General features: G+C 39.4%; 2 protein-coding genes across 3 annotated transcripts in view; one reads left to right on the top strand and one right to left on the bottom strand.

Moving 5' to 3' along the window:
* Positions 1–10,265, top strand: part of LRRC2 (leucine rich repeat containing 2) — a 54,109-nt gene extending 43,844 nt beyond the window's left edge. Inside the window, exons 8-9 of one of the 2 annotated variants that reach the window (XM_050780562.1) lie at positions 4,486–4,622; positions 7,062–10,265. In XM_050780562.1, the coding sequence (XP_050636519.1) occupies positions 4,486–4,622; positions 7,062–7,111 (187 nt within the window). In that variant the 3' untranslated portion in view covers positions 7,112–10,265. Of the gene's footprint in view, positions 1–38; positions 2,367–4,485; positions 4,623–7,061 lie in introns of those variants that run through there. The other variant, XM_050780564.1, reaches the window with a different exon arrangement.
* The window catches only part of TMIE (transmembrane inner ear), a 538,092-nt gene that overhangs the window by 191,891 nt on the left and 331,969 nt on the right, over positions 1–14,232 (bottom strand). The gene's annotated exons all lie outside the window — the stretch shown is intronic.

Raw genomic sequence — 14,232 nt, 5'->3', positions numbered from 1 at the left:
GAGGCTGCTTTAGTAAGAGCCACCTTCTTTCTGTCCAGAGACCCATTAGCCTTGAACACCAGGAGGCTGTTAACACAACCACTAGCCAGAATATTTCCCCAGGACTCCTAGTTCTTCAGTGGTAAGTGCTTACTATCAGCAGAGTTCAATCTTATCTTCCTGTCCTTGCAATAAATGCATGGCAAACAAAGAGGTTTGACTGCTGCAAAGAAAGAGACCAACTTCATATCTGTATAAGCACAAGATAAACAGGGTGTAAGACATCTCATGCATGCCCTACTCTGCCCCTTCCACCAAAATAGGTCTTCCACTGTGCTTGGCTGTGTGTGGAATATTGTTTGAATAAGAAGAGGACCACCGGTGAGAGGGGTAGCAGGATTCCTCTCTAGAGCCCCTTCCACATCCAGCCCCTGGAAGTAGGCTTGGCAGCTTCATGTCTCATAGCAGTCAGGGTAAACCTGTCACCTAACTAAAGTAATTTCAAATGATATAATTGTAGGACTCAGAAATCTAAGAGAATCAGATGGAAGCTCTTTGAATTATTGAAATTTCAATAAAAAGAATAGATACAAGTTTGCAGAAAAATTTAATAGCTTACTGATTTCTTAGAAATAACCTGTAGAAGTTCAAGACCAGCCTGACTAACATGGTGAAACCCCGTCTCTACTAAAAATACAAAAAATTAGCTGGCAACAGTGATGGACACCTGTAATCCCAGCTACTCAGGAGGCTGAGGCAGGAGAATCGCTTGAAACCGGGAGGTGGACGTTGCAATGAGCTGAGATCGTGCTGCTGCACTCAGCCTGGCGACAGAGAGAGACTCCACCAAAAACAAACAAACAAACAAACAAACAAACAAAAAACAGCCTGGCGTGGTGGCATGTGCCTGTAGTCCCAGCTACCTGAGAGGCTGACGTGCAAGGGTCACTTGAGCTTGGGAGATCGAGGCTGCAGTGAGCCATGATTGTGCACCACTGCACTGCAGCCTGGATGACAGAGCAAGACCCTATCTGAAAAAAAAAAAAAAAAAAAAAAAAAAAAAAAAAAGAATTACAGCATATTTAGAAGGGGTGATCTCAAAATGATGCAATGCTGGGCAATGATTTGTAGGTGAGTTATTGGAAGAGAATAGGTAGTCCTGAAATCAATGCTAATACATGATATAGGAATTTTCATAAGCAACTGGGGATTTCATATGGTATGAAGAAACTGGCTAGTGATAAAGCCTGTTCTTCACTTTATAGCATAAGAAATCTTGGAGTACATAGCTATATATGCCATATATAGTTAATATCACAAATATATGGCATAAATAGCATATGGAAAGAAAACTAGACCAAGAAACAAGTCAAATAAGAAAAGAAAGTTATAAAAAGAATAAGAAATGCCATGTTAATGATGATGGCTTGATCCCTTTGAACACTTATACACTTATCCCTTAAAAGAGTCTACTAAAATGAAAGGAAAAAATGTAAAATATGAGAAATCTCAAATTTTATGAGATACCTCGAGTAGACAGAATAGCAGTCATTGATGAAAGTAAGGTGAAACAAACCAAATCCCGGAGAACAAGCCGAGGAGCAAGCCAATCTGTCCTGAAGATGCTTGGTGGCCAGAAATGTCGGTACAGGGAGGTGTAGACAGAAATATGGTGCTTAAAACAAGAGGAAAAATGGAAAAAGTTTTATATCAACAGGCACCCCCCAACCACCTCCTTAATTACCATGGGCAGACCACTCTGTACCAGCAGTCCAGGCCCCAGACCAAAAGCCTGAGACGTTCTCTAAGATACCCCTGGAGAAAAGACCCCAGAGTTTTGTGTTTGGCGATTGCCCTGGGGACCTGCTAGCTCCATGCCTGAGCGAGTGATCACCCACAGTGGGGCCGGTACCTTGGCCAGCACTGCCTACATACTCAGGGGCCGAGCCAAATTCTGCTGTCTCATTCTCAGATAGGAAGGCATTACCAAGCCTTACCAGATAGTTGTCACAAAAATGTAAATATTATTTATTGATTTTCAATTTTAGAGTCAAACTGCAGCCAAAAGAAAAGTGAGATGTGATTACACATCAGAATGTGTATAGTATTGACCTTAACAAAGTAAAAGTACACAATGTCTGTGATGGTGCTTTGAGATGCATAAAAAAAATGAGATGTCTGATGTGTGGATAGATGTGTGAATAGATGGGTGGATGGATAGGTGGATAGATGGGTGGACAGATGGTTGGATGGATGGTTGGATAAATGGTTGGATGGATGGATGGATAGATGGGTGGATAGAAGGGTAGATGGATGGGTAGATGGATGGGTGGATGGATGGGTGGATAGAAGGGTAGATGGATGGGTAGATGGATGGGTGGATGGATGGGTGGATGGATGGGTGGATGGATGGGTAGATGGATGGGTGGATAGATGGGTGGATAGATGAGTAGATGGATGGGTGGATGGATGGGTGGATAGATGGGTGGATAGTTGGTGGATAAGTGTGTGGACAGATGGGCGGATATGTGTTAAAGCAAGTATAGTAAAACGTTAAACATGGAATCTAGAAGATTGTACATGGGTGTTCACTATAAACTTTTTTCTACTTTTGTGAATATTTAAGAATTTTCATAATAAAATGTTTAAAAAGTAAAATGGTAAAGATTTAGAAATGTGAAGGTTGGGAAACTGGAAAGAAGGGGAGAAATACCACCACTTGATTGAATGACATGAAAGTATTTGTCCTAAGGTAAAAGGCATTTTAAATAGATTAAGGAAAAACAGTGATAGACCAATGAAAAAATATTGCTTCTGGGATCTGAAGAGTAATTAAGGGGAGGGTGAGAGACTGTTGCTTCACAAAGAAGCACAATTACACTCTGCAGGTTTAAAAATATGTACAGTGATTACTTTGATTAAAAATTTTAAGAATGATAAAATGTAGGTATATTTCTTATTTTTGAATAGGGAAGGAAGATAAACATTAACTCAATGAAAAAAAAGTAAAGGAAAAGTTGAATGGTTCTATCTACATTAAACATTACAACTTTTAAACTCTCTCTATGTTCAGACATTAAACAAAATTAACAGGAAAATGAAGTGGGAAATATATATATATATGTGTATATATATATAGTGTATATATATACTAAAATACAACACTCGTGGCTCATATCTTCCATATATACAGCCCTCGTCTATAATCCAATGAGAACACGCTAACACCTCAAGACAGCAGGGCCTGCAATCGCAACCAAAAACTATTTAAGAGATTTACTGTTTTGAATTGAAATAATTATAACATTTTTCACATCAATACATCTTTGAAAATTGTGAAGACAGAAGATCAAATGCCATTTGCGTTTCACCCCTTTAGCTTGTGCGTGTGTGTGTGCCTTTTATTTTTTTAGCAGCATTTCATGTTTTATTTATTTTTACTCTTATTTTTTCAGAGATGGGGTCTTATTCCATTGCCCAGGCTAGAGTGCAGTAGTGTCGTCATAGCTCACTGGAGCCTTGACTTCCTGGGACCAAGCGATCCTCTTGCCTCAGCCTGCCGAGTAGCTGGGATTACAGGCATGTGCCACCACACTCAGCTAATCTTTTGTATTTCTTGTAGAGTTGGAGTCTCTCTATGTTGCCCAGGCTGGTCTCCAACTCCTGGCCTCAAGCATATCCTCCTGCCTTGGCCTCCTAAAATGCTGGGATTATAGGCATGAGTCTCTGTTCCTGTCCTGTCTTTTATTTATTTATTTATTTATTTATTTATTTATTTATTTATTTTTGAGATTGAGTCTCTCTCTGTTGCCCAGGCTAGAGTGCCATGGTGTGATTTCAGGTCACTTCAACCTCTGCCTCCCAGGTTCAAGCGATTTTCCTGCCTCAGCCTCCTGAGTAGCTGGGATTATAGGCACATGCCACCACATCCAGCTAATGTTTGTATTTTTAGTAGAGATGGGGTTTCACCATGTTGTTTAGGCTGGTCTCGAACTCTTGACCTCAGGTGATCCACCCGCCTCAGCCTTCCAAAGTGCTGGGATTATAGGAGTGAGCCACTGCGCCGAGTCATGTCCTATCTTTTAAATACCCATTTTGTGGGGATTTTCCTTGAGTCCTTTGTAATTTGGACACATCATTTTAAAGATGGATGTCCCTTACTGGGAGTAACATCAAACATTGCAGGATGACATGCAGCTGTGAGGATCTGCCTGAGAGAGGAGGTGTTAGTGTCCACTCCATGGCCTCCTGTCCTCTCTGCCTGTGACTAGGGAGCTCTCATTTCCCCATCAGGCCTCTGAACAGTCTGTACTTTAAAACTGGCTCTATATTACTGTTGGATTATTCCACACTGGAATTTCACTGGTGATGCTAATATCATGGGGTCAATGGTGACTTTTAAAGATAAGCCGGAACTTGGGATAACAGAGGTTATTTTGTGTGAGGAATTTTGCAGTTTAAAATGCACAGGTGACAATGTGATACTTTCCATGCTTTCTCGAATAGATTTGTAAGCCTTAGGGACAATCCTATTGATAATGCCCGATGTGAAGATGGCGATGAAATAATGGAAAGTGAACGGGATCGCCAACATTTTGATAAAGAAGTTATGAAAGCCTATATTGAAGACCTTAAAGAAAGAGGTGGGTTACTCATATTTAAAATTATTTAAAATGAGTGTACAGACTTTCACTTGTGTAACACATTTGTTAATAGAAGTCAAATTGACAAAAAGTTTATGGGTTGAGGGGCACGTTACTTTGTAAATTATTTTTCCATTTACCCTCCAACACATTCCAAATGATACATTTCCTTAAAATATCAAATTGTCCTAGTCCATTTGAATGCTTGATGAATCATCCACTGTTTGACAGAGAAGCTGGGAAATGTGCGCTTAAAATGTGAGGGTTGCATTACTAACCATACGTGAGTTTTTAACTAAACGATATTGACAAAATAGTATCCTAAGTTACATGAAAAATAAGATGACGTTTCAAAATCCATTTAAATTCAACTTTTGAAAAAGTTACCTCATATAAATCAAGAACACTTACATAAAAATCACAAAAGGGAAGTGCAGGATGGCCGATTTGCGCATAGATGCATTTAGTTTTGGTTTCCATAGGGTGGTGAGAATACAGAGGGGCGAGGCGGGTCAAGTACCTGAGGAAAGGGTGGGAAGGTTTTTTCCCAGCGCCAGATTCCGGCGGCTGTTTCCAAAGGAGTGGAGAGATCCTAATGATGTTCTGGAAGCCTTAAGCCCTTCCTTCCATCACAAGACAGCCTCCCCAGGAAAAAGGCATACGTCAGTCTTTGGTCTTCTAATCACTGCCGCCTTTTTGGGTGTGCATGCCTGAGAGTTATTCCTTAATTTTTCAGTTCTTTGATGAGCTAGGTGCAGACCTGGCAGGAAGAGAGATGTCCCCCATGTGGATTTAGGGAGGAAGCAGCACTGGCCCTGGGCCTCTGATGATGAGCATCTGTGGGCAGGCTCCCTCAGCCACCCTCAGAAAATGGCACGCGTGGGCATGCCCCTCCCTCATCAGTAGATGTCTGAAGACGATTAGTCACATTCAGATAGCCAGAAATGATGAAAAGTGTCATTTATTGGGCAAATTAAAAATTGTTTCAGCTAAGCTAAAATTTCTATATGGTTACTTTTAATCTGTTTGGATATCCCTAATTTTGAATGCTGAACTAATATGAAATAAAGTAGAAATCTATTGTAAATGTGAAACTGAAATAACAGAACCATTTATTTGTCAAAATTTACCTTTGTGTTGTATGGTTTTCCTCTTGTGAGAACGTTTAGTGTTCCATTTTACTCATTTATTTATTCATAATTATATTGTAGTGCTATTATGTAAAACTACAAGAAAGAAAATAGGTGTTAAGTTTTAGATCTATGTGGCCAGTAATAATAATTTGCTTTTAAAATTAATCAATTTAAATAAAATAAATATATTTATCTATTATAAAAATACCATTTAATAAATATCTTATTGATTTTATTGATAATATATTATTAGCTATTATTTATTTAAATAAGTTAATTTATTTTAAAATAATTTGCTTTTAAAAATTAACTTTAGGGATGATAGATTTTTAATTTATTTACTTATTTCTAAATAATAATGATAATTTTATCCTGTATATATTCATATATATTAGATTGAACACACGATATTGCTAATATTAAGCTGGTTTTGTCCTACAGAAATGCCACTTTTTGATGGTTCAACCTAGATATGGTCAGGCATGTGCTCTGAATTTTAAAAAATTTGCTCGTTTTCTTTTCTTTATCATGGTGTCTTCCTTGTTTTCCTTCTTTCCCCATCAGACCAATGTCTGAGTGAAAAAATAGTAGATTTGATCTGCCCATAAGGGCCTACAACCTTGTGTGATTCCAGAAGGATGAGGATGTGAAGCCCTCACTGGTCCTCAAGCTTTAGTGAACATAGGAATGAGAGTTTTTACTCATCAGGCCTGGGGCAGGGCCTGACAAAGTACACTTCTGACCAGCTCCCTGGCGATGTTGATGTCTTGTGTCTGAGAAGTACACTCTGAGAGCCATTGATATAGACCATCCTTTGACAAAATTTGGCTATGAAGGGAGACAGAAGAGGGGTCAGCAACTAGTGGGAAGAGCAAGGCTGAGAGAAGGTTCACTATGAAAGATCATGTATGGTTTAGGAACAGCCCAAACTTCTCTTATAAACGGTACCCTCTGCCACCTACTAGCCACAGTCCCAAGTCCGTGACCATCTATTTCTATTTTGTCATCTATTAATACTGTAGGGTCATACAGCTTCCAAGATCTTGCTGTAGCTGTAAGTTGGCTGGAAAGATTGCAAAAGAATGAGAGTTAACGATTCTTAGATCTAAACATTTCTAAAGTTTGACTGCACTTTTGTGATGGCTGACTTAATGGTGACAGATGCATTATTTATCACCTATACAGTATCTCTATACTTAAAGCATGAAGTGACAATAATGGGTGTATTGACATAGGCCATAGCATGTAGTTAGATTTCATAATAAAATGGTGAATGACTGAGCATATTTTTTTCTTTCTGTTACAGAATCTGTTCCCAGCTATACCACCAAAGTGTCTTTTAGCCTTCAACTTTGATATCTGTCAGAAGACTGCAAATCTCACTATTCTCTGGAGCTATATATAAATCTTTGTTATGATCATGTCATATAGGAAGAATGGCTTGTGCTTAAGGACAAAGCCTAGAAACCACTGTCATAGTTGCTAAGAAAAATGGTTTTCAAATGTCAAATACATGAGTATCTCCCTCCATGGATTGGCGAATTGAAAAATTGGTTTATATATTGATATTTCCAGGTTCATTTGCATACACTTGTTTCCAAATAATGCGCATTTAATATGTTTTAAAATGTTTTAAAATGTCTTATTTTTAAGAATTATAACTAAAAGACCAAATACGGAAATTAAGTGCATTGTTTTCAGGAATCAAAAGATAAAGGGAACGAGTGCGGTGGCTCACACCTGTAATCCCAGCACTTTGGGAGGCCGAAGTGGGTGAATCACCTGAGGTCAGGAGTTCGAGACTAGTTTGGCCAACATGACAAAACCCCATCTCTACTAAAAATACAAAAAATTAGCTGGGTTTGGTGGCAGGTGCCTGTAATCCCAGCTGCTCAGGAGGCTGAGGCAGGAGAATCACTTGAACCTGGGAGGCAGAGGTTGCAGTGAGCCGAGATCATGCCACTGCACTCCAGCCTGGGTGACAGAACTGTCTCAAAAAAAAAAAAAAAAAAAGATAAGGGATTGTGAAAAGAGCATTTATATTGGACTAATCAAATGAGAGTACTTTGTTATTTTGAAAGTTTCATTATTTCTTTTACTGAGAATAATCTTCCTTGAGTTTATATAAACTGCTATTTTCATATGTTTTAAGTTATATTTTGGCAAGTGTAGGCTCCCAGGAGAGACTTGTAGGTACAATCTAGGCCTTGAAGGTGGAAAGAAAGGCTGGAATATCTGCCCATGTATTGGGCACAGGATGCTCAGATGGTGCGTGGGTAGCTCTAGCTGAGGAAGTGTGGGCCTGGCTGTTCATGGGAAGTCTTCAGTGGCCTTCATGGATGGCCATCCTGCCCTGAGTGGCCACCTTGGGGGTCCTGGGACACACCTCAGTAAAGAGCAAAGGCAATGCCCTCGGGATCCCTTCCTCCAAGATGGCCATGTAGGGTAATGGCGATGACCAGTCCACACTGATAAGGAGTTCCTAGCAAGGCTTCCTTGTGGGTACCACAGGACAACTCTGCCCATAGCAAAGATGCTTCAGTCCAGAGGGAGCCCATGGGCTGTTTGAATTTTGGAGAGGTGGGATTCATTACAGGACTTTGGGCTCTTATGTCACATCACAAGATTTGGAGAAATTATACACAATCTCTTATTTTTATACCACTGTCCTGGGCTAAAATAAACAGGTTGTGGCTGACGGTGTTGAAGATAAATAAGCTTAAACATATAACTTTGACTGGGCATGGTGGCTCACACCTGTAATCCCAGCACTATGGGAGGCCAAGGCAAGCATGTTGTTTGAGCCCAGGAGTTTGAGAACAGCTTGGGCATCATGGCAAAACACCATCTCCACAAAAAAATTAGCCAGGTTTGGTGGCACATGCCTGTGGTCCCAGCTACTCAGGAGGCTGAGGTGGGAAAGTCGCCTGAGCCTGGGAGGTCGAGGCTGCAGTGAGCTGTGATTGTGTCAGTGCCCTCCAGCCTGGGTGACAGAGTGAGACCCTGTCTCAAAAGCAAATCAAACAGCAATAACAGTGTTATTATTGTTATAACTAAAAAAACCAAGCAGCTTTTGTGACTAAGAAGGAAAATATGTATATAGTGGCATATTTTTATATGAATCATCTCCTCTGTGGTCCTGCCCAGTACCATCCAGTGGAGCTTTCTACAGTGATGGAAATGTTCTGTATTTGCGTTGTCCAAGGTGGTAAACCAGACACATGTGATTCTTGAGCACTTGAACAGTGACTGATGTGATTGAAGAACCCATCTTTCAATTCAATTCAATTTAAATAGCCACATTGTTCCATCAGGTCAAACCCAAGACTGGAGTCACACTAGCCTTGGGTTTGACCTGATGGGGAATTCCCATGACAGAATGCTCCAAACCGTTCCAAGGCGGGGCCAGTTGCGATTCTAAAGGAAGAAGCACGAAATCGCAGGGTGATCAGTCCAAAGCATTTATGAGGGGAGCTTACACACAGTGTGGGCTGCAGCGTCCTTGTGATGGGCAGTGAGACAAGGGATGTTCTACCTGGGCATGTCCCCGGTGAGTGGGTCAGGTGATGGAGTTCACATGAGGATGTAAGGAATTTGGGTGGAGGCTGGGCTGGCTTCCACATGTTTAGCAACATGGTTGATCTTTCAGTGTTTCCAGCAACAACCTAAACACCTTTATTAGTGCCTAGGAATGTTCAAGGCCCAGGCTGGGGTTCAGACCTGCAGAGGAAAACATCAGCTGGCTGGGTCAAGGCACTGTGTGTTTCTTGGTCAGGACAGAGACAAAAATGGGGAAAACTAGGGGACCCCACACACATGTGGCTACCATACTCCAGAACAGGTATAGCCAGTTTTTTGTTTTTTGGAAATTAATCTGGGGTAGAAATGTAGGGTGATTTTTATTTTCTCTGTCTGAAGAACTAACCATTTTTAAAAGGGTTATTATTGACATCCCAATATTTTGTCTTGATGGGCTTACTCATAAGTCCAAACATTTTATTCTCAACAGGTGTGAAACAGGCAGAGCGTTCTAAAACCACATGGTAGTGCTTCGATGGAGGACTGCTTCCACTTAGAAACAAACTCTGAGAAGTAGGTTAAGAGATGAAAACAGGGTCAGGCACGGTGACTCACGCCTGTAATCCCAGCACTTTGGGAGGCCGAGATGGGCGAATCACGAGGTCAGGAGTTCGAGACCAGTCTAAACAACATGGTGAAACCCTGTCTCTATTAAAAATACAAAAAATTAGCCGGGTGTGGTGACAGGTACCTGTAATCCCAGCTACTCGGGAGGCTGAGGCAAGAGAATCGCTTGAACCCAGGAGGTAGAGGTTGCAGTGAGCCAAGATCCTACCATTGCACTCCAGCCTGGGCAACAGAGTGAGACTCCATCTCAAAAAAAAAAAAAAAAAAAAAAAAAAGAGAGATGAAAACAGTAGGAAAATGAGAAATCACCTTTATTGAATCTTAAACGGTTACATTTTCTTTCTTTTTAACACTAAAAATACAATTCAAATTTATTAGCTGTACTACTTGAATGATTTTTATTTCATGCTAAGGTATATATTACGTATAGGCAAGTGGAAAATATATCTGAAGAGGGGCTTTCACACAAATAGACTCTTCATAATTTATGTAAATTTTATTTTAATAAAACCAGTTTTTGTGTAAAAACCTTGTTTCACTGTCACATATGAAAAAAATACTGCATTGAGATATAATTATTTAATGTTATGTAATAACCCAAAACAAATATATTACTTGACTATGTTTGTAGAGATACTATTTAATTTATTCATATAAACGTGCAGAAAGATTCCAAAGGAGAATATGTATCTTAGTGGAAATATAGAGATTTGAAAATTTGACATGATGCAAGTAGACTGATACATAATTTGGAAAGGTTATTTACATGGCAGAATACACGTATGAATATTAAAGTAATATGAGTGAAAGAATAAAATATTCTTAAAAGAAAAACATCCTGGTTCTAAAAGCTTTTTATTAAACCTATTTTTTATATGTTGGAAGTGTAGGGGGGAAAAGATTTTTTTTCCTCATCTGTTGCTAGGTTCATGGCTGAGACTCCTATAACAAAAGATGGATTAAGAAGTGAAAATAACATACGAATATATTTAACATAAGTTTTATGTGATATGGGAGCCTTCAGAAATGAAGACTCAAAGAAACAGGTAAATTTGTGTGTTTTTTTTGGGGGGGACAGAGTCTCGCTCTGTTACCCAGGCTGGAGTGCAGTGGTATAATCTCAGCTCACTGTAACCTTCACCTCTCGGCTGAAGAGATTCTTCCACCTCTGCCTGCCGAGTAGCTGGGATTACAGGTGTGTGCCACCATGCCTGGCTAAGTTTTGTATTTTTGGTAGAGATGGGGTTTCACCATATTGGCCAGGCTGGTCTTGAACTCCTGACCTCAAGTGATCCTCCCGCTTTGGCCTCCCAAATTGCTGGGATTATAGGCGTAAGCCACTGTGCCTGGACAACTAGTGCATTTTTTGATACTAAGTTTGTTGATGAAGTGCATAGTTGTGGAAAAACATGATTGGAGGACAACAAGGTGTGATCTAATAGAAATACGCTGGGGGAAATTTACCAAGGCCTGTCAGTTCAGATTCTTCTTGGCGTCCCCATGTCTTTGAGGATAAGGATGTTCCTATACTTCAGATACAGGCAGGATACCTCCAGAAGGGGGGTCTTATGACCAGCTGCAGGGAGGAAGGTCAGATAATTCTGTTATGACCTACTTCAGGGGTGAAGGCTGAGAGGAAAGTCAGAGATACCTTCCTGCTTCTGCAGTTTTCTCAAATGCCAAGGCGCCATATTTTGGGATAGAATGTAATGACGCCCATCAGAAATGAAGGGGCAAAGGCACTTAGGTGAAATCCTTGAGTAGTGTGTTGTAATTAATAGCAGGACTCACATCTGGTTTCTTGACTGTAGCTTTAATTTTATTTCCACCAGAATCTCTTTTAAATTTCTTGATGGTTCTAGCCACCCTCCCCACCCACATGTTTTCTTGTTTGGGGTGTAATGGATCACAGAGCTAGTAAGCTATAAAGTAGTGAATTAAATCCTTACTACCATGTTCCTCCCAATTTGAGTTATGGAAGAATCCAACAGTCTTTTTTGTACAGAAAGAGACAGAAGTTCATTTTAATTTTAATAACTGGATGTGGTAGGAGATGGTTCCTTCTCACTTTCTCACTTTTCTGTAGAAAGACCCAGCAAGCTTCTCAACTCTCCCTCTGGCTTAGAGATGCCTCCTTCCGAAGGCTTGGCTGGTGTTTATCTGGGTCATTAGAGCAGATATTCACAAAATGGTCAGTTTTTTAAACTTTAAAAGAAAAAGGTTGAGGAAGTGGATATCCAATCCTACTACTTACTGAGGTGTATATTCTAATCGGCTCAGAATGGATTATGTTTTCACCCAAAGACCGTTCTGTATTTGAGCCAAGGTTTAGTGCTTTATCATTGTACTGAGGGTACTAATCCTTTTTAAAACTAGGATTTGGTTTTGATACATAGATGACTTCTGTTTCTTACTCCAGCTTTGACCTTTAATATCGGCACCTGTTTCTGGTTTCTCCTCTTTGGGACAACTCCACTTGGGAATCCCATTGACATCTAAAACAAGTGTATGACAGGTGTGTTTATTTTCTTCCTCCATTTTCCAAAGTTACAGGAACAATATTTTATTGGTCTTACAAATGTGTAATTCTATATCATTTTCTTTTTCAAAAATTACCTATTTAAAAAAATCCATGGATCTTACTCATTTCTCTTTTCTTTAAAATATTTACTTGATTCTAATTTTTCCTGATAATAAGGAGGACATCTTTTTCTAGTATCTCATCTTGCAGCTTCTCCCACACCACTTGTCAGTGGCAAGATCTGTCATCAAAGTCAGTTTAGACCACATAATAGCATTTCTTAGGATTTTGAAGGACTTTCCAATTCTTTCTTGAGATTAAAGTTCTTGGCTCTAGTCTTCAGTGAGCTCACAAATAATCTAACTTCTATTTCTTTTATTGTCCTAATTATCCAAGTTTAAAAAATTATTGCCTAGTTTGTTTTCCTTATTTAATCGGTGCTATGATATATAAATATTGTTTGTGATATTGCCTTGAAAGTGTGAATGTGCATCATAAAATAGCATTTTCTAGAAATGCAAATCAAAATGACTACAAGATATCACTTCAAACCTATATGTATGGCTATGATAAAAGAAAACAAAAGCAGAAAATAACAAGTGTTTGTGAGGATGTAGAGAAATTGAAACCCTTGCACACTGTTGGTGGGATTGCAAAATGGTGTTATCACTGTGGAAAACCATAATAGTTCCTCAAAAAATTAAAAATAGAACTACCATATGATCCAGCAATCTCACTTCTGGGTATATACCCAAAAGGATTGAAAGAAGGGTCTCACTTAAAGTAAAATAAGAAAAAAGAAGGACGCCAGTGAGGGATATTTGCACACTCATATTCATAGCAGCACAGTTCACAATAGCCAAGAAGTGGAAGCAACACAAATGTTTATCAATGGATCAAATGATGAATGGATAAACAACATGTGGAGTATTATTCAGCCTTAAGAAGGAGGGAAATTCTGACACATACTACAACATGGATGAACCTGGAGGATGTTAAGTTAAATGAAATAAGCCAGTCACAAAAAGACAAATGCTGTGTGATTTCACTTGTTTGCAGTATCTAATGCAGTGAAATTTGTAGAAACAGAAAAGTAGAATGGTGATTGCCAGGGGCTTGGAGGAGAGGAAATAGGGAGTTGTTTGTTAATGGGTATGGAGTTTTAGTTCTGCAAGATTAAAAAGTTCTGGGGAGCTGTTTCACAACAATGTGAATCTACTTACATGACTGAACTGTGAACTTAAATATGGTTCACGATTTTGAGGTTTTTTTTTTTTTTTTTTAGCACAATTTTAAAAAATTACGTTTTCTTACTTTTGTGAAATCAGATGTCAAGCCTGAGTTACAAGCACATTCTGTGTGCACCAAAGCTCTCTGAAACCTTGTGTTAAGTTTCAACTCTCCAGTGAGCCAAGTGAGAATACTTTAGGGCTAATTTCTCATCTTCACCTTTGTCAATTTTACCTTAAAAATCCTCTCATTGTAGAACAAAGGATGGTATGATCATTAGATAACACTGTAATTAAGGTGGCATTACAACTGAGGTAGTTAGAACCTTGCAGAAGCCAAATTTCTTGGGGCTGAAAGAAGACACCTGGCAAGCTGCATATTTGGTAATTCAATCTGATAAATTAAAATAACACTCCTTCACAGAGGATTATGTTAAACTTCTAAAGTTCTCACTTCTATCTCTGAAGTGTCTAGTAACCGGATACTTCTTATTTGTTCAAGTGCAACTTGCTGGACCAAAGGTCCTCAATCCAGCTTGCTGTCCTTCCCATCTGGGTTTTGGGGGTGGGTTTGGGAGGGT

This window comes from Macaca thibetana, chromosome 2 (assembly GCF_024542745.1).
Source record: "Macaca thibetana thibetana isolate TM-01 chromosome 2, ASM2454274v1, whole genome shotgun sequence".
In the NCBI taxonomy this organism is placed as follows: Eukaryota; Metazoa; Chordata; class Mammalia; order Primates; family Cercopithecidae; genus Macaca; species Macaca thibetana.
Note: the sequence above shows the minus strand (reverse complement) of the source record. Positions and strands in the feature narration are given on the sequence as shown.